At 38.2% G+C, this 21257-nt stretch overlaps 1 protein-coding gene across 2 annotated transcripts in view; it reads left to right on the top strand.

The window, feature by feature from the left end:
• The window catches only part of Ibtk (inhibitor of Bruton tyrosine kinase), a 70180-nt gene that overhangs the window by 16407 nt on the left and 32516 nt on the right, over positions 1-21257 (top strand). The window contains exons 5-18 of one of the 2 annotated variants that reach the window (XM_005347553.3): positions 201-311; positions 1919-2089; positions 4420-4537; positions 4627-4807; positions 6880-7003; positions 9134-9311; positions 10993-11170; positions 12105-12707; positions 13486-13572; positions 14312-14394; positions 14472-14509; positions 14968-15064; positions 17989-18090; positions 19959-20076. In XM_005347553.3, coding sequence (XP_005347610.1) covers positions 201-311; positions 1919-2089; positions 4420-4537; positions 4627-4807; positions 6880-7003; positions 9134-9311; positions 10993-11170; positions 12105-12707; positions 13486-13572; positions 14312-14394; positions 14472-14509; positions 14968-15064; positions 17989-18090; positions 19959-20076 — 2189 coding nt within the window. The remainder of the gene's footprint in view (positions 1-200; positions 312-1918; positions 2090-4419; positions 4538-4626; positions 4808-6879; positions 7004-9133; positions 9312-10992; positions 11171-12104; positions 12708-13485; positions 13573-14311; positions 14395-14471; positions 14510-14967; positions 15065-17988; positions 18091-19958; positions 20077-21257) is intronic. The other variant, XM_026779265.1, reaches the window with a different exon arrangement.

The following is a 21257-nucleotide window of genomic DNA, read 5'->3' on the forward strand; positions in this document are numbered from 1 at the left end:
ATGAGGGTATTAGATTCTCAGGAAACAGAGTTACAGCCAGTAGTAAGCTGCCATGTGGGTGCTGCAAATTGAATCTGGGTTCTTTGTAAGAGCAGGGCCGGAGCTTGGTCCCCAGCCCTCTCTCTTACCCACAAATTCAAAGTTTTTTTTTTTTTTTTTTTTTAGAGACTTTTAATAACGTAGTTTTGTTTTCTCCTTAGGTGGTGCTTTGCAAATTTCATTCAGTCTTCCTGTCCCAGAAAGGGCAGGTTTACACCTGTGGGCATGGTCGTGGTGGACGCTTAGGCCATGGAGATGAACAGACATGCTTGGTAATGGAGTCACTACATAGTAGACATCAGTAAAGCCAGGATAAGTTGGAAATATCAGTTAATTTTTATATCCTAGCTGTAAAGCAAAATAACGTTCAAAATTAGTAATAGTTTTAAGAAATTTGCTTCTTAGTATATCGCATAAAAATTAAAGACTTAAAAGTGAAAGTATCCAAAAATATTTGACATATAACAAATACTGGGTCAGGAAATATATGGATTTATAATATATGTATATGTGTATATAAAGAGTTTAAAGGTTAGATTAATTATAAAACCCTTTCTTTTACAGGTTCTTATTTCCTTAAAATATGCATGATCTAAAAAAGTGAACAATATATTCAAATGTTAGTATTTATGTTACTGAAACTTAAGGTAATTGAAAAAAACCTAGTTTATTATATGCCAGGAAAAGGCTGATTTTTTAAAAATCATCTATTAAAGGAAAGAAAGCAACAACATTAATAGCTTTCACTTCTTGAGGATTTGGTGTACTTGAAATTAGGGTTAGGGTTAGTACTTACAGTGAGCCTCCCAGCGGTCTTTCAGCTGCAAGCGCTTCTGTCTCCGTTGTGTGCATTACACTAACACTAAGAAAGCAGTCGTTTATTGATTGCTAGTTCTCAGATAAGGAAAATGAGGAAAAGTTAAACATTTGATTGAGATCAAATAGATAGGAAATGGCTGATGTGAGCTTTAAGTTCAGGATGCGTAACTGCAAAAAATTGAATAGTTTATGTTTGGTTAGTTCTTGAAGGGAAGTTGTATTCTTTCCCTTTCTTCCTAAAATACTGAAGAGCAAAGGGCTCTTAGTTAGGGTTTCCACTGCTGTGAAGAGACACCATGCAAGCCAACTCTTACAATGAAGCACATTTAATTGAGGTAGCTGCTTACTGACCATTATGGTGGGGAGCATGGCAGTGTGCAAGCAGACATGCTGCTGAAGAAGGAGCTGCTACATGTTGATATGCAGGCAACAGGAAGTAGACTCTCTCACTGGGTCTGGCTTGAGCATATATGAGACCTCAAAGCCTGCCTCTACAGTGACACACTTCCTCCAACAAAGCCACTCCTCCTAATAATGCCACTCCCTTTGGGGACCATTTTCTTTCAAACCACTACAGGTTCCTTTTTCTTTTATTCATGTTACTAACTTTGCATTTGGGATACAGTAGGGCTTAAAAGTCACTTGAGAACCAAAAGTTTGGCTAAACAGGTACTGCTATACCTGACATTATGAGAGTGATTCTTGAATTCACAGAAGGTGATCTCACAAGTTTTCCTCTGACCTCCACACATGTGCCATGCTTCCACACACGTGCCCGTGCATACACACACACACTCACACACAAACGGAAAAAATAAACAGTTTTTAAAAAATGTGTTAAAACTCACTTGAATTATTTCACTGACGTGCCCTACCGGTCTTATATCTATTCTGCTTAACGTCATTACCTGCCCTGTGATGAGATGTAGACTCTGCCTCTGGAAGGGGCAGTCTTCCAGTCATGCCATTTTGGACTCAGTGTCACAGAGTCTGTGTGCATTTTTATATAAATAGTCTCTGTTGATTAGAGTATTAAAATAAAGTCAACTCTGTTTCCTAGGTTCCCCGGCTTGTGGAAGGACTGATTGGTCACACTTGTTCCCAAGTGGCAGCTGCTGAGGATCACACTGTTGTACTAACTGAAGATGGATGTGTCTATACATTTGGTCTCAACATTTTTCACCAACTAGGAATTATTCCTCCACCATCCAGCTGTAATGTACCCAGACAGGTAAACTTCTCTTTTTAACCAGTAAGGTATTTATTTGCTATAAAATTTATATGGATAAAAGATGTAACTTATTAATGGAGAAACTGTATTTTCTTAGTTAACTTCATCTTCAGTGCTATGATACATACGTTTCTGATGTGACCTATGCGGCTTGAGTCCTGGAATCCTGACTAGCAGTAGTGAGAATGAAGAAAGGACAGATAGACGTATGTATAAGAAAGCGGGGATCAAGTGGTGGTGCGCTTACCCACTACCACCAGCACCCTGCAACTGCAGCATGTATATTAGGTGCAGCACAGAAACAAGGATTGCTGGTCCTTGAAGAGGTCTCTGTATACAGTCTTAGGTTGTAAACATCCAGAGGAGGAGGGAGCTGCATTTGCTGGCCTTTGCATACACTGTCCAGTTGTTCAGAAACACTTATATTCAAGCTCCTGAGGGAGGCTTTGCTGTTGCTCTTGAACTTCCCCCAGGTGAGGCTTTGCTGCTTCCTTGCAGTTGAGGAATTAGAGCCTGCTACATGACTGCCCATGTCAGCAATGCACATTAACGCAGGACCTCGTGAACTCAGGTCTTCCTATGCTATCTGTATTTTTCTTTTTTCCGTAAAAAAATGACAGTACAAACTGGCATTCATTTGGAGTTAAAAATAAAAGCACAGGGGAGGTTATGCACTTGGGAGATTATTTACTAAATTATCTTAGAATTAACCTTAAAGATTAAAGAAGAAATTACTTTTGTGTGTGTGTGTGTGTGTGTGTGTGTGTGTGTGTGTGTGTGTGTGTGTGTGAGTCTGTGCACCTGAGGGCAGGTGCCTTTTGATCGTCAGAAAAGTCCGCCGGAGCTGGAGTTACAGGTGGTTGTGAACTGTCTAATGTGGTCCTAGGAACTGAACTCAGGTTCTCTGCGAGAGCAATGTGAGTTCTTAACCCCTGAGCATCTCAGCAGCCCACAGATTGGACGTTAAAGTGTTTAGAAGCAGAGATGAGAGTTTTTTTTTCCTTTTTGTTTTTTTTTTTTTGTGACTTTTTGTTTTTACCTTTTTTGATGCTAGGGATTGAAGCCAAGATTCTTGCAAGCTAGATAAGATTTTTACTACTTAATTTACTCCCAGTCCAAGATTTTTTAGTTTGAAGCTTGGTTTATCAACATACCGTACCTGCACAAATGAGACACTAAGAAAAAAGCCTTTGCTCTTTTGTCTCTACTCATGTCGCATCTGCTGACAAGAGGGTATGTGGGTCAAAGTTCGCTATTTTTCCACTCCAATCAGCAAATGGCCACCATCAAAAGGTGCCCGTTCCCCAAATTTAGAAACCTTACATGTACTAGGAGGAGTACTCTAAATTACTGTTTTATTAGACTCATCACCCACAACAGGTATTTTTATTGCATCACACTTTATAACTTATATGTCTTATATATTAAATTCCTTTTTAGTTTGATACTCTGTATCTAAAATTATTAATAAATTGACAGTTTTAGTTAAGCACTTCAATCTTCTTCTTTTCTCTTCTGGATCAGCAGTATTACTCCAGGATAGTTGGGTATAGTCTCTAGTTGGATACTTTCAGAAAGATCTGTATTTTCCAACTTACTGTCAATTTGTGGGTATTTAGTTTTGTGTAGTTCTTTAGGAACAACAAATAGATTGCGTTCCATTTTATTGTCATAGTATGGCCATCTTGGAATCCTAGGTTGATAGGGAAGCTTCAGTTTCCCAGGGGTCACATGGCAGTATTTGAAGACAGTTTCAGAAGGAGTGGGATAGTGGTGCTAATGATAGCTAGCTAGTGGGTAGAGTCCAGGTATGCATAAGGCAGTCTTTCATGGGAGGAAATCATCCCTGCCAAAATGTCAAGCGCGCTGCTATTGTGAGAGCCTGCTTATAGCAGATTTAGAAATCACCATTTTTTAGCCGGACGGTGGTGGCACACGCCTTTAATCCCAACACTCGGGAGGCAGAGTCAGGCGGATCTCTGTGAGTTCGAGGCCAGCCTGGTCTACAAGAACTAGGTCCAGGACAGGAACCAAAAGCTACAGAGAAACCGTGTCTCGAAAATGCAAGAAAAAAAAAAAGAAATCACCATTTTTTAAAACATTGCTAAAATTGTAATGATTTTGGTTTTATATAATACTAGTTTGAAAGCTGGTGGCTGAAAGTGGCTGTATCAGTGTGTTCTGATGAGCTGGTCTCAGTGTTAGTCGGGAGGTGGCCAGCAGTTGAGAAGACAGCAGCTATTTACTACCTGGTGTACTGTGTCTTAGACAAGATTGCATGAGACCTTAGATATCTAGTCTGCTGTAGTCTTACTTGTCATTCTGAACAGATACAGGCAAAACACCTGAAAGGAAAGACTGTCATTGGAGTAGCAGCAGGCAGGTTTCATACGGTGCTGTGGACTCGAGAAGCTGTTTACACGTTGGGACTGAATGGTGGACAACTGGGTAAGAAGTCTTTCATGGCCATATCTGAAAACTGCAGTGTGATCTTAGGATGCGTATTTTATGGTTTACTTATTTGTGTAAATTTTTAGGTCACTTACTGGATCCCAATGGAGAAAAGTGTGTCACTACCCCTCGTCAAGTCTCTGCCCTTCACCAAAAGGATATTGCAATGTCTTTGGTAGCTGCAAGTGATGGCGCCACCGTCTGTGTTACCACAAGAGGAGATATTTACTTACTTGCAGACTATCAGTGCAAGAAGGTGGCGACAAAGTATGTATATTCTGTAAAAGAAGCCTGTGGTTCTAAGCTCTAAGACTCTCCAGCTCCTCTCCAGCTGCTAGGTGCACACCGTGCCTCGTGAGATGACAGAAGGGAGGGATAACTAAGTGTGGTTTTCTTTGATTTCCTGTTTTTTGACAAGGATCAGTGGACATAGAAAAGTTTTGTTTGCAAATTATAAAATAATATTTTTGAGTCAGATTTAATATAAAATATGTCCCACCAGGTTAGTTGTTGAAAGTAGGGGCCGCTTGTTTGTCCCAGCCACCTGGCTTGCTTAGCCCCGAGATAACCACACAGAAACTGTATTAATTTAAACACTGCCTGGCCCATTAGCTCTAACTTATTGGCTAACTCTTACATCTTGATTTAACCCATTTCAATTAAACTATATCACCACGTGGCTATGGCTTACTGGCAAGATTCTAACTATAGTCCTTCTGAGGCGGAGGATCCATGGCTTCTCTGCCTCTGCCCTTCTTGCTCCCAGCATTCAGTTCTCTTTTCTCCGCCTACCTACGTTCCACCCTATCAATTAGGCCAAGGCAGTTTTTTTATTCATTAACCAATGAAAGCAACACACAAACAGAAGGAACTCCTAAACCAGTTAGTTTCCCTTTTAATTTATATGGTGCACAGAACTAGACGAATCCTCATTCTTGTTTTATAATACAGTGTCATCTACAGACTTTAATATTTTATAAACTGTTAACTAAAAAAAACAATTGTTTACCTTAAATACTCTGCCCAGGCTCACTCTTCACATCTTACTGGTGTGCTGCATCTCCTTGTACAGTGTAGCCTGTTGTGTTCAGCATGCCATAGTAACATGCAGTAAACTAGCTGTTACTTGTGATATCAAAGAATATAGAATCAAATTTAGACAAGGGTCCACATGCCAGCTGTAGCTCTCTGCCTTTCACTCATACACATACTCAGTGTGTCTCCTGTGAGTTTGTTTAGAGTGATACAGAGAGCAGTGTTTAAAAATAATTGAAGTAATCTTGTGTTTCTGATACATTGCAGTCTGTAGTAGTTGATTAATCCATATCTGATTTGACAGTAGTGTGTTATCGTAGGTCCTTCCAAAGTATTCCCCTTTTGTAGAAAACCTTTTTTTTTTCAGACTGATATTTAAGAGCAATATTTTATTCTATTATATTTCATTAGAGTAGGGGCTAGCAAGTGTGGAAATAATTCTTTGCACAACTATAACTGTTTCCTGGAAATGTATAACAGCTCTTGGAAACAGATTTAAATTTGAGCACGGTGAACATGCTATTGCTTATGCATGAAGTGAAGATAAGATGGTGACTTCTTCAGGTTGTTTACGTGAAGCCAGCTTTGAGCTGAAGTCAGACATCAGGTTACTGAAGCCTGTCTTCCCTATCTGACGTTGATGAAAATGTATCACATGTGTTCCATAGAACCAATTGAATAGGTATGAGTTGGCTTGTGGAATGTTAAGTTGTAGTTTTAATTAACATTTATAAAACATTTTAAAGTTTCCGCTGAATACATTAAATTGTGTTCCAAATTTTCACTAAGAAATTAAATTACTACATGGTAACTTTGAAAATACTAGTTTTTCAAAGCAAGTATCCTTCTGAGAGGTCAGAATCTGTAGAGTAGCACTGGGCAGGCTCTGCACTGTGCTCTGCACATCAGACAGACAGAAAAATATGTGTGGCCGTGGATGAGGGGAGTAGTGTTGATGACCTTTATGATATGTGTGACTGGTTAGGATTGGCATATTTAAGCATTTCTATTTTATTTTTAATTTTTTTTAATGTTAAGATGTGGGTATACTTAGGAGCTAATAGCCTTCTAGTGAATGAGCCTTCCAGTGAATGTGTTCCTTATCAAGGGGGGGTTCATGGTGTGGTAGTGGCTTTGAGAGGAGAGATGTGCCGTAGGAAGAAAGAGCTGCTGGGAGGAATTGCAGTGAGCAGAGGTAGAATCTTTCTACTTTCCTTATCAGTTATTGTTTGAATAATTATTTCTATAAAATTAAGCATGTGTGCTTCAGAAAATCCCAATTTACGATTTTTTTTTTCACTCAGACAACTAAACTTGAAGAAGGTTCTTGTATCTGGAGGTTATATGGAATACAAGGTTGATCCTGAACATTTAATAGAAAATGGGGATCAGAAAATATGTGTCCTTGCTCTGGATGGAGCTGGAAGGGTGAGTGTGTATTTATGTTAAAGCCAGTCCTGTGATTTGTGGAGATGTGATAGTGTGAACTGCCTGGCTTTGGTGGAGACTGCCGATGCCCTTTCCCTTCTGTGACACAGGACTGTCTCTAACCCAGTGGTCACAGGACTGTTGCTAAACGCATTCTAAAGCTTCATGTACTGCTATTAAAATAAAAACAAGTAGTTTGAATTATTTGGTGTGTAAACTGTCTGTCTATAAACAGAATTGAAAGGTGTAGATAGAAATAATACTATTTAATTATTTTATAACAGTAAACAGGCAATATATTATACATTTGGGCCATAATTAAAAAAATATTGTTCCTGATTAAAACTTTTGTAAATATACATATAGATTATGATGCTCTTTATTATATTAAATATATAAATAATATGCTTTTAGGTCTTATTTCTTAGCTGTAGTTTTCTTTCCTAGTAGAAATGTATCAATACATATCTCATAATGGAATCACTAGTTTTTTTTTAATTATTTATGTACACCCATGCTGTGGTGCACTTCTATGGAGGCCTAAGAAAAAGTTGGGGGAACTCTTTCTTTATACCATGTAAGCTACGGGTATTGAACTCAGGTCATCAGGCGTGGCAGCAAGCACTTTTAACTGGTAACCCATGTCACCAGCCCTACCTAAAATATATTTTTTAATTATATATTTGAAGACATACTTAATACAGGCTCATAATTATAAGTTGTACATATTTTAAGCTTTAAATAGTATTATAAAGTTTAAATATTTAAATTTTACATACTTCACTTTTATGTATTAGGATTACTGATAAAATTATACACAGGGTAAGAAACCAGTTTTCTTGTCATAAAATAATGACATGATAAGATATTTTGTGAGGTCTAAATTGTGTAAATAGTGATATGAAGCTTCACATTTTAAAAGTTGAACAATCACATCTGGACATGTTTGTCAGTACTGCAGAGTGCCCCTCACTTCATGAAACACCACAGACAGGCATGAAGGCGTAAGTCACAAACAATGCCACAGCAGTTTGGAATTATGATTAATAGGGTAATATTTATTTAAAGGGGAAAAAACTTGCAGATCACCGTCAGCCCTCTGCGCAACCAGGAAGGGAGTCTAGTCGCTGGCCGAGCAGGAAGTGAAGAGAGAGAGAGAAGGAAGTGGCCGCTTTTTTAAAGGGAGAGAGACCACGCCCCAATGGGCTGGTATCTCAGCGGCTATAGGCTGGAGGAACGGAAGGACCTCCCGCAACGCAGGCATAGTGGTGCTTTCCTGCTATCGTAGTGCGCTGGAGGTTGAGCCCCTGCTGGCTGCATAGGAAGATGGAGTGCAGCGTGGCTGCTTAGAAAACCCTGTTTTAACTGTGTCCCTCAAAGATAAACAGACACCACAAGATGCAATTGCAAAGCTCCGCCTGCTGGTGTGTTTATAATACAAGGTGTAGCCATTATTTTCAAAAATTGGTTATGAGGAGTCAACAGCCCTTCCCTTCTCTGCCAGCAGTTTCCAGCTTAGAACATGGCCTGTGAGCAGACAGAGGCATGGCCTCTGGAGATGAAGTTTTGCAGGACAGCGCAGCACCCTCTCTTACATCCTTCTGTACCTTAGCGCTACTCCTTATGATATTCCCAGGGCTGCTAGGAGTCCCTAAACTGGGAGACTTCTTTACCTAAGGCCTTGTTTTAGTTTACAGTTAAGTATATCTTTTTATCCTTGAGAGTGAGTTGGATTGATTTTGGTAATTACCTGACATTAAAGTGTTGGATCTAGCATCTTAGTGTGCTGTAATATTCCAGCAGGACTGATTGCCCCAAGCAAGTCATGTGGAAAACAGCTTCTCTTTTGGGGGAGTGCCATGGACACATTTAGTACTTCATATTGCTTAATCTACTTTCTTGAAAGGTGTAGTTTTCCAACATCATCTTGATTTTTGTAGTATCTCTCTTTTTTTTTTAAATTTATTTTATGTGCATTGGTGTTTTGCTTGCAAGTATCTCTCTTTTCTGTGGAAGAATAATTCTTGAAAAATATGTGTGAAAGCTTTTATTTTGACTGCACTACACTGGTTTTCAATTCAAATTTTGCTTGTTCTGATGCCGTATTGCTGTGGTTTGGTTTCATTTTAGGTGTTTTGCTGGAGATCACTTAGCAGTTCTCTGAAGCAGTGCCGATGGGCCTATCCACGCCAGGTGTCAGTCTCTGATATTGCTTTAAATAGAAATGAAATTCTGCTTGTCACACAGGACGGGGAAGGATTTAAAGGGAAGTGGGTTGAAGATAAAAGAAAGAATTCTGAAAAGAAAGGTGAGTTTATATGACTACTTACATACTCTAGTCAGCCTATAGTGTGACGGAACCGCTAGGCTTACCCTGCAATGTTTGTGTATTTGCCTTTGTGGTTAGGTGTGTCTGTCTCCCATAGTTATCAGATCACTCGTGACCCAGGGCATGGCTTGTGACCCAGGGCATGGCTACCCCTCTCTGTTGTTAGTATTTGATGCATTCTCTGGCACATCGTGGTCCTTCATTATGTTGTCTTGAACCAATGAATTAGTTGTTTCATGCTTACAGTATATCTTACAGACATTTATGATTACTCTGAGAGTTACATACTCCTCAAAATTATAGAACGTAAAAGGAATTTTATACAATATTGATTTGTTGTGCTTTATTTCTTTATAGATAGAGACTGAGGTCTGTAATATGCAAGGAGCATAGGCTATGTCCTAGGTACAGGGAAGGGTTTTAATGATATGAAAATGTGGGCGATGAGCCCCCTGGTCCCAGGCACTGATAGCTGATAGAGCTTGGAGACATCTTCTATTCCAATTTTCTTGAGACAGGTAACTAATGTAATGTGAGTTTCTTAAGAGCACAGGGATGGGAATAACAGTGTTAGAGGAAACATAGTAAAGTCTGGGAGACTGAAATAGACTACATTTGAAAATGTAGGCAGAGCACAGGTCTGTCTTGTAAGATTTGTGAGTCTTTAGTTTTATATCACTCTTACTGCTCAGTCAGTCAGATAGAACTCATGGCCACTTGCTCCCTCAGCTGCTCTTCAGTGTCATCCCCTTGCCCCCGCCCCCTGCCCCTTCCTGAACATATAACAGTTACCAAGTTGTGCTACTCCTATCTTAAATGTTTTTTTAATTGTTATTTCCCCTCTTCTGATTGATTGTTACAGTCCCTATCATCTTTTATTATTTCCGTGTGTGGAATAAAGTAAGAAAGTCTTTGTGTATATTCTCTAAGCATTTTTTCTGCTGTAGCCAGAGTAATTTCTTTGTAAGTGCCATGCCTACCTGGAAACATTTTGATTTTTTTTTTTTTTTGGTTTTTCGAGACAGGGTTTCTCTGTGGTTTTGGAGCCTGTCCTGGAACTAGCTCTGTAGACCAGGCTGGTCTTGAACTCACAGAGATCCGCCTGCCTCTGCCTCCCAAGTGCTGGGATTAAAGGCGCGCGCCACCACCGCCCGGCCTCGATATTTTGTTTTTATAGACTGAATTTGACTAGTTTAGTCATTTCTCTAAAGTATGATCATGCTTGATAGATTGGCTTATTGAGGGTAGGGGCGTTTCTGTCCTGCTGACTCTTGATTGGTGATCACTAAATCACAGTTGCACAGTGATCATTCCTGTATTTGCCTAGTGCCTGCAGGAGAAAGGAGGGAGCTCATGGTGACACTTAGGTTCGAACAAAGCTAGTTTAGATAGAGTTACCAGTGTGAAAGTTGACTTTGGCTGCAGTGTGGAAGGTGTTTTCTGGGAGAAGAAATTGTGACCAATACTGAAAATTGTCTGTATGTGTAGTGAGTACGCAGCACCGAATCTGTGTTGAAGATGGAGAGGTTCTAAGTTCTTCAGAAGGACTTCATGTGTACTTTTATAGTTTTCAAATCATTTTTATTCCAGTTACTCCTAAATCTTTTTAATAATTTCATTGCAGCCTTGATTAATGATAGTTCATTTATTTTCTTTTTAGCAGACATTTTACCAAACCTACATCATTCCTCACCAGATGTGTCTTGTGTCTCTGATACAAATAGTGTGTATGAAAGAATTCGACTTGAGAAACTTCCTTTTGCCCATAGAGCTGTTAGTGTCAGCACAGATGCAAGTGGATGCAACTTTGCAATCCTACAGTCAGACCCTAAAACAAGGTATAATTGTCTTTAATCCATTTTATTTTTAGGAGGAATAATCATTAGACCTTTTTCTGTTTTCAGTAGCTCCTGATGCAAATTAAATTGAGGAGCTGTTACCAAGCTCTAGAGACCTTCAACAGATGAGTGCGTTACAAGGGTGATCAGGAGGGAATGTTGGCTACACTGGGGAGAGTGTGTGTTCCCCTAGTTTATAACCTGATTTTGAAAACAAAAATGCACATGCCTACAAAGGGTCTGTCTTTAGTACATGTTAGACTTGGGGTTCTCAGATTCTGAAGAATGGATTATAAATATTTTTTCGGTATAAAAGTTTCTGTCTCTTAAATGTGATAATTGACAAAAAAGAGGTGTTGTGGTCGCATGTTGGGTAAACATGTTCTGACTGCATTAGTACAGGGAGAAATGAACATCAGTGGCATTGTTGGGAGGGAGGAAGGCCGAGAGTCAGGTGACCATCCATTCTGGTTTACTTAGGTTTCCAGTTTAGCACTGAAAGTGTCATAAGCTGGGAAAACCCCCAGTCCAAGGCAAAGCAAGAACATCAGTCACTTTCCTTGGTAGATGAAGTGTAGAGAACAGGGTATGATTATAGACATATAGCACTCAGGGTGGTAGAATGATTGTATATATTTTCACTTGCTTGAGTAACTATTCTTGATCTGTGACTTTATTTGCTTAGTTCCTTTTTTTCACTTGTAAAATAAGTTATGTAAAAAAGGAAAAACTTGAAAACTTTTCTTCTTTTTATTGTTTTCAGTTATGTTGTTTAATATTCTATTAAATATTTAACATTTTGGGGGTGATATTCTTGTATTTAGAAAATGCCAGAATTAGACATTTCTAAGTTTAAGTAAGCCATTTCTTCTCAAGGGAATCAGCTTGGGATCTGTTTTCTTCAAAGTAGTAATTATTTCTTTTTCATTTCTAGCCTTTATGAAATTCCAGTTGTATCTTCATCATCCTTTTTTGAAGAATTTGGCAAGCTCCTGAGGGAAACAGATGAAATGGATAACATCCATGATGTGACATTTCAAGTTGGCAACAGACTCTTCCCTGCCCATAGATACGTGTTAGCAGTGCGCTCTGACTTCTTCCAGAAGTTGTTTCTTTCAGATGGTACTTCTTCAGAACTGACAGATGTGTACCGGAAAGATGAAGATGCTGCAGGCTGCCATCTCTTTGTGGTGGAGAAAGTTCATCCCGACTTGTTCGAATACCTCTTACAGTTCATGTATACAGATACCTGTGACTTCTTAACTCATGGCTTCAAACCAAGAATACTCATGAACAAAAAGGCAGAAGACTGTAAGGGCTCCTCAGATTCTCATATGAATAAAATGAATTGCCATGTGGATGATAACCAGAAGGCAGCATTTGAGGTTTACAAAAACAACCAAACTCACACAATTAGTGAAAGGCAGAAAAACAAACACAAATCTTCCAAAAAGGGAAAAGGTGTTGGGGAAGATGATCCTGTAAGGATGTTGCAAAATGTTGCAAAGAAATTTGGCCTCAGTGATTTGAGTAGCAGGTACAGTTCTTGGTCTACTTGCCTTGTCCAGTCCTACTTTGAAGTGGTTGTTGCCTTTTCTCTCTTTCCTTTCACTTTTGTCTTTGTGGGAGATGTACATGGATGTGTACCTTTCTCTCACTGCTGTTTTCTGGACAGTTACTACTTAGGGACTTATTTCCTCATTTGAAATTGAAGAACAGAAAGTTTGCTGGTGGGTTTCAGGTGCTGTGCTGTGAGTGTGTAACAGGGAGAGCGACTTAGTTCCTTAGAACCTGTTGTGTGCTGGAAAGATCTTGGGTGTCAGAAAGACCTACAGCCTTTCTGCTCACCCTAGACAGGGCAAGTTTCACCGACTTCAGTTCATCAGTATGTAAAGTCCTTGTGTTGTTGATAAAGGCTTGCCTTTGAGTTACTAAAGTATCTCATGGCACCTGTCACATTATGAACCTGCACTGATATGCTGTTCCTCTAACAAGGCTTTCATATGAAGCTGCTTGTGCTGGAATAACCATTGTCATGTATTTGGGACAGGGAGGACTGTGTACTGTGATTCTGTTGGGAAATACAGAAAGACCATGTGATGGCTTTGGTTTGTGACTTGTCAGCCATGATATTAAGCATATTTTAAATTCTAATGAAGACTGATTTGTTAGAGCTTGAAATGAGGTTTTGAGACTTTCTAGGAGCATGTTGTAACTGTGTTTAACTGCAAGCCTGAGGGTTAGATTTTTGTTGGGTGTTGCTTTTAGTAGAAGACAATCTCCACCTGTTGTTAATTTATATTTTTCCTTGATAGGTTAGATGGAGTCAGATTTGAAAATGAAAAAATTAATGTTATTGAGAAGAAAACTGGTGATAAACTGAAGCTAAGTCAGAAAAAATGGTAAGTTAGTAGATGAGGGTCAGCCCTGCGTATTTAGAGTTTTGGTTTATAAGACAGAAGTAGAACTCCTTGCAGCCATAAGGAGAAGGGAGATGCCGGTTGTCTCTGCCCCTTCGGGAGGCTTAGGAAGCCATCGTTCTAGACAGACACTGCCTGCTGGAGGAGATCATTCTTCTTTATTCGGATTAAGAAAGAGATTTTACTTGTTGCTTTTTCTTCAATTGTGGATCTTATAAGTAGGGTTTTATGCAGACCTCCTCCCCCATTCAGCTGTTTAGGTATTTTCGTTATGATTGTTTTGTTTAGTATGTTTTTTCCCAGAATATATATACTACATGTTAAAAAGTTTTGTGTTAGGTACTTTATAGGTGATGTCTTGAAGAAAGAGAAAATAAAAATTTCTAATGATTGCTTGGCATGCAGTAGGCTGTTTAATAAGAGAATAAAGGGCTTTGAGCGTGCCACTGATTGCCGCTAATTCCTTGCCTACAATTAAAAAGATAATCAATGGGGAAGTTTTAGTATTCAGTTCTATTTTAAAAAAATTAAAAATGATTTGGCTATTATTGTCTTTTTTGAGATATTGAGAGGTGAGGTATATGCTTATTTGTAGTAGTGTGTATACTCTTGCCAACATTTCTCTTAAGATTAAAGTTAAGCCAAATCCATAGACTTTTTTCATCCCTCTGTAAATATGCCAAAAATTGATCTTTGTTTGATTAAACTTTTTTTTTTTCAGTTCATTTCTCCATGATGTTACCATGAAGTCTGTGGATGGAAAGGAATTCCCCTGTCATAAATGTGTGCTCTGTGCCAGACTTGGTAGGTGGAGTCTTGTTAGCGACTGCATCCTGTGTTTGTTCTGCCCCCCTCTTCTCACTGCACTGTTTCTCTTCCAGAATATTTCCGCAGCATGCTGAGCAGCTCCTGGATTGAGGTGAGGTGTAGAGAGTGTAGGCATTCCTGCATATCCTGGGGGTTAGGGTGGGAGTGTTCTATATAAAACATCCAGAATTGGAACTTGGTACTTTGGATTAGTTCTACATTTCATTTATGTTACATTATGTGTGTTCAAGTTTTCTAGAAAATACCAACATTTGGAAGATAAAATCATTGTCGTAAAGCTGTTAAAAACAATCACAATCTCACCACCATTTTTGAGACACACGTTAGGACTGTCGTTGTGTGTCTTGTTTTCTGAATTTTCTGTGTTTCTTTTTTAATGTTATGTTTTAAAATTAAGTGTCTTATTTTAGATTTGTATTTTATAAATTCTTCCAAGGGTCTTTGATGTGATTTCCTATCCAAAGTTTTCATGCTAGTAAATCATCTAACAATATGGTAGTAGTTTGTTGTTTCAGATTAATGAGTTGATTTTGTCTTATGCGCTCATAGGCCTCCAGATGTGCAGCTCTAGAAATGCCAATACAGTCTGAGATTCTGAGAGTTATTGTGGACTACCTCTATACTGATGAAGCTGTGGTCATAAAAGGTACGAGCACAAGGAAACTTAGCTGGTTCTGCTATAATAGGAGAATGATAAAGTCTACATGGACCATAGCCCCCTCTTATATTGTCTTTAGAAGCTTAATTTAAAATAAGTAACAGATAATTACAAATAATAATCAAGCAGAAAAATTACATTTTCATTGGCCTAAATCATTCTTTTTAGAATCATGTGTTATAGTTAAAATTAGTGTTAGAAATTTCATCTCTCTAACTTCCTCTATGTTAGGATTGTGAATACAAGGAGTGTAATTTTTGACAAATTTTCTATGAACTTTCCCTCTTCTAATAACATGTCAACAGTGAAACAGGTGGACTAGAAGGAAGTTCGTGAAGAAACTAATTTGTTCCCATTGTTGAGAAGAACTCATGCTTTGTGAGTCTAATTTGCTGTGGTTCTGAGCGAACATTCGTGGGGTTCATTATGCCATTAGTTTTTAGGCACAGATATACACTAAGGATATTTTAAAGTGAAAAGTCCCCCTTTGCAAGAAATCGCAGTCTAGCTGGGGAGAACCAAATTGTGTTCGAAGGCAAGTGTCCATAGCAGGGTAGTTTTCTGACAATAGACGCATCTTATAGGAAGTACCCCAGTCTGCATGAGGAAATCTGGGTGGTCTGTTCAGATGTGTTTGACTGAGAGTGAGATTCTGGATTTGTGTACTTGATGTATAACTGAGACTTTAAAATATATACTTATTATTTATATGTTTGAAATGAATAATATATTTTAAAAAGATATATATATATATTAATTTTTGAAAATTGAAGTATTCACATCCAATAAATTACTCATTTCTAAAGTACATATCTTTGTTAAAATTTAAAATTGTGCCCTTGTCACTATTTTCATATTATACAGTATTTTTACCTGTAGATTAATATGAGAAAGCTGCCATTTTAGCAGTGTCCTGAGTGTAGGGCACGGGGGTGCGGCCATAGTTTTTTATGTATAGGATTTGCAGTTACTACTTTTATCATAGTAATTATTCTCTAAATGGAAATATTCTCTTTCTTTATTTCATGTGTGTGTGTGTGTGTGTGTGTGTGTGTGTGTGTGTGTGTGTGTCTATGTAGGCTCCCCTAGAGACTAGATGGTGCTGGAGGTCAGAATCAATTTTTGGAGTTGGTTCTCTCCCTCCACCCTGTGGATCTTGGGGACTGAGCTGAGGTTGTCACACTTGGTGATAAGCAGTTTAACTAACTCAGCTGTCCAGCCAGCCCTTGCTATGTTCAGAAAAAGTGATTTTCTAATTTTCTAGTTTTCTAATTTTACTGTCAGGACAATCCTGTTTCATTCTAACTCAGTGTCATTATTACTCAAAAATAGGTTTTTATAGCCTTTTTTATAGCCTATTTTGTTCTGTTGTCATCATATCTTTTTATAGTATTGCATGCCATCATTATAGGTCTGTTACTGATGTAAAATGTGTCATTAGGGAAAAAAATACATTTCTACGATTGTTGTTTGGTGTGTGGCTATGTTTATGGTATTTTGCTTTTTTAATTTAATTGAAGTTTTTATTCTTGAGAATTTCATGTATATGTATAATGAAATATGATCATCTTCAACCCTGCTTTTCCCCTCCAACTCCTTCTGTGTATCTCCCAACATTTTTCCCTCCCAACTTCCTTTTCTTATTTATTTATTTATTTATTTATTTATTTATTTATTTATTTATTTATGCCAGACTACTAAGTATAGTTAGTGCTTGACTCTGTACATGACTCTGCAGTGCTCCACAGAAGCACGGGAGACTTGACTCTCTATTTGTTAGTTTTAGGAATATTTCTTACTGGAGTGGGAAATCATAAACAAGTCAGACATTCTAGTAGCCTTTTGCACTGAAATAATCTCTTCAGGTTGATGATTTTATGGTTCCATTGTGGGAATGTATAAGCCCAGTATGGCTGTGGTTAATGTTACTGTCAACTTAACAAAATGTAGAGTTAAGTGGAGGGAGATGGACCGACCTCTGGACATGTGTGCCTGCTAGGGATTATCCTAATTATGATAATGAAGATAGGAAGAACCATCCACTGTGGGGCTGTATTCCCTGGATTGGGGTCCTGGATTGTCTGAATAGAAAAGGGGGGCTGAGCAGAAGTATGCATCCATTACTTTCTTCTCACTGGCAGCAATGTTGCCAACTTCTTCAGTCTCCTGTTGCTGTTGAAGGAGCTGTGGGTTGTTGTATTCCTGCCGCTCTGCTCCAGCTGCCTGGCTAGCTTATGCCCTGAAATAACAACACACAAACTGTATTCATTTAAACACTGCCTGGCCCATTTCTATTAATGTGTGTAGCACCGAGGTGCGCTTACCAGGAAGATTCTAGCCTACATCCATCCTGGATCGGAGCTTTATCGCATTTGTCCGGGAGAGGGGAGCATCGCATTGAGCTCACTTCCTTTTCCTCCCAGCATTCTGTTCTGTTTACTCCACCCACCTATGTTCTAACCTGTCAGGGCCAAGCAGTTTCTTTATTAATTAACCAATGACCTTCCTCCATCACGTTGCTCTGACTCCCCCTGCTGTGATAGACTGTGTGTTGAACTACAAGCCAGAGTAAACCTTTTGTTCTGAGCTGCTTTAGTTGTAGTTTTTTGTTTTTTTTTTTGGTTTTTCGAGACAGGGTTTCTCTGTGGCTTTGGAGCCTGTCCTGGCACTAGCTCTGTAGAGTTTTAGTCATAGTAATAGGAAGAGAACTTTAAATTTCAAGGCACTTTAGGGATTTTTTTTCTTGTTGTCCACTTGAATGGTATAGATTATTTGATGAGTTCACAATTTGTTGTAGTTGTCTGACATGTAGAAGAGAATCATAAGCCTCTTTATGGCTTAACTTTTTGCTTTTTACTAGTTAAAATGGTTATAGAATAACAGAGTATTTTTTTTTCTTTTTTTCTTGTTAGAGTCTCAAAATGTGGATTTTATTTGTAGTGTTCTTGTAGTGGCCGATCAGCTTCTCATAACTAGATTAAAGGAAGCCTGTGAAGGAGCATTGACTGAAAAACGTGAGTATCAGAATTAAAACTGCCGTGTCTTCAAAATAATGCAGTCTGCTTTATTGTGTTAGCTTTGTTTTCCATTATGGTGAAACGTCATTGTTATGTGTGTCTGCTTTTCAAAAAACTCAAGATCGTTGGGCATGGTGGCACACACCTTAATTTCCAGCACTTGGGAGGCAGAGGCAGGTGTGTCTTTGTGAGTTTGAAGTCATCCTGGTCTATATAGAGAGATCCAGGCCAGAGCTCTTGGTCTACATAGAGAGTTCCAGAGCTGTATAGTGAGATTCTGCCTCAAAAACAAACAAAAAACAAATACTCAACTTAGAAAGTAAATATTAATTTTTATGTGCGGTTTGCCATTTGTGCTCCACTTCCTCAAACTGTAGAAAGTACTTAGCTGTGCAGGCCATGTGTTTCTCATTTTTCCACTGTTCGGTTCTCACTGTGTTGAGCTCAGTGTTACTGATCCTTTCAGTGCCACAGTGGTCTTTAAATGCCCTTTCTCCTCTCCTGTCTTTATTTAGATAATTTTGTTTATTCTGATATGAAAGGCGTAGTTTTCATAACCTTATGTGCAAGTTTTGTGTTTCTGTTCATGGCTGCTTTGGGAAATATGGAAGAAGTTCTGTTAATTTTTTTTTTTTTTTTTTGGATAGGAGCTTGCCTGACTTTCTTGTCTTTTTAAGTGTTGTGGACTGTCTTTTCCTTGATTAGCAATAGGAAAATAGCCCTGATTTTCTTTCCATAATCAAGAAAAGATGCTACTCTAAAGGACTTCCTGTGGCATAGTTGTACGGTATATATCTAGATGTTTCCGTTCGCTCAGTGGTCCCTGCTGACCTCCTCGGATATTTTTTCCTAGTCTTTGCTGCACAGTTGCTTTAACTGGTGGATGAATTCCTAGCAGAAGGGCTCCATGGAAGTGTGTTCAGTCATTTCCACATGAGCAGTTCACAGCGAGCTTTTGTGTGATCTGCTTTCATTTTCTGAGATGATTTCATCATTGGTTGCAGTTTTAGCTTAGGCAGAGGGAGACTGCGACTATTATTGACTATGATTTTAACTTTTGACAGTTTGGGGGAGGAAGAAAAACGACATGGGAGAAGACTGAAGACCGACTGTAGAAAGCAGCTTATTCTTCTCTTGACTGGACCTTAGTATTAGAAGAAGATGAGAGTTTTAGGTAGCTTAGTTACAAGCAGATAGAATATTCTTAGAGGGTTTCTAGCAGAATATTGTATGCCATAGAACATCACGAAGCGTTAGGAATCCTGGGCTCTTGTGTAGTCTTATGCACTGGCATGGACAATACTATATAGATCAGTTAAGTTTTAGAATGTCTGCCAGTTTCTTCTAGTCATAATGCCTGTTTAGTTTGTAGTTGTCAGTTCTGAGACAAGATCTATGTATGTAGCCCAGACTGGTGAATGCATAGAAGCCCTCCTCGGCCTGAGTGCTGGATTACAGGGTGTGCACTGCCGTGCCCACCTGTCTTTTTAGTGTTATAGATGTTTGTGCTACATGAATGGAAAGGAGTGTTCGCTGGTGAAAGTGAAAAATATTCAAGGCTTTTGTGGGGAAGAATAGTAGTTCTTATGTATTTGCTTTCAGCTAACACTAATCCCCCTTCCGTATTTTGTTTTCTCTAAAATTTTTGTGTGTCCAAGCTTTTTTCCCTTTGAAACCAGTCAGTTAAACTTCCTTTAGCATACCGTAATAAATCTCATTTCTGTATTCATCTCAGCATTCATTTCTTTGTTTAGAGATCCTTTTCTTGTTTTAAATGTTTGAATTGTATAACTTTAAAATGCAAGTATTTCACTTGTTAAAATAAATCCTTTTCATCTAATTTTGCAAATCTCTTTTCTCTGTAGTTACCCTTAAGAATGCTGCTATGCTGCTGGAGTTCGCAGCAATGTACAATGCTGAGCAGTTGAAACTGTCTTGTTTACAGTTCATAGGGCTGAATATGGCAGCCTTACTTGAAGCAAGGTTGGTTGGGTTCCTATGCTGTATGATTTTTGCACCCACAGATGTTTGTATATAAATAAAAGATGCACCTGGACTTTAAAATTGAATATATATTTACCAAGGTGGGAAAAATTTGACAAATGCTAAGGAACCATCACTTTCAGGATTAGAGGTACCATGGAAACTTCCAGTGTTTCTAACAATAATTTAAAAATTATTTTTTTATTGAGGCAGGTTTTGGCTATGTGGCCCGGGACAGTTTTATGCTCCCTACTCATTAGGATTCTGTATGTGTATCAGGCCTATTTACACTTGAATTTTTTGTTTTTTGTTTTTAATGAAAAATTTTGCACCTAAGGAAGATAAAATATTACTTCTCACTGCTAAGCCAGTGGTCAGAAAAATGAGGCTACATTTGTGAGTGAAGATTTTTGGAATTGGAATCTTTGGTGTCAGTTTGCATTTTAAGATATTTAAGATAATTTATCTTCTCTTTGTTTTCTCTCAATAATAATAGTAGTAGCTAATACTACTTATTATAATAATTTTATATATACACACATATATATGTAGTTTTTTATTTTGTATGATAAGTTACAATAATTAATATTTAGTGTTTTATATATACTGGACATTTTTCTAAAAATGGTACATAGACTGATTAATTTTCACATACTTGTGAAATAGTTTTTCTTAATATTCTTGTTTTCAAATGAGAAGACTTGGAGAACTTTTGTCTTTTTTAATTTGGGTGGCAAGAGCTGAGAAAATCTTGGTCATTACAAATGGTAGCAAATGACAAGGTGCATGCCCTTAATCTTAGCACTCTGAAGGCAGAGGCAAGTGGATCTCTGTGAGTTCAAAGTCAGCTTGGTCTACATAGCAAACTCTAGGCCAGACAGGGCTATATAGTGAGATGTGTATCAAAGCAACAAGAGTGAAATGGATAAACAAAGCAAAGCTAATGATAACAACTTACCCACCCACTTTGCAAATTCAACATGATTTTTAATTACGTTTTTTTAAAACACTGAAGTAAAGTGCTGTTTTTCTCTTGAGATGAATCATGAATGGTCTTAATAATCACCAGCTAGGACTGATTTAAAGACAATTCTGTTACCACTTAAGCATTTTTTTTGTGATTAAATTTTTAAAATTCAAATTAAATTAAAAAATATATCAGAAGCTGATTAGGTTTCTGG

Source organism: Microtus ochrogaster, chromosome 5, assembly GCF_000317375.1.
Source record: "Microtus ochrogaster isolate Prairie Vole_2 chromosome 5, MicOch1.0, whole genome shotgun sequence".
Taxonomy (NCBI): domain Eukaryota; kingdom Metazoa; phylum Chordata; class Mammalia; order Rodentia; family Cricetidae; genus Microtus; species Microtus ochrogaster.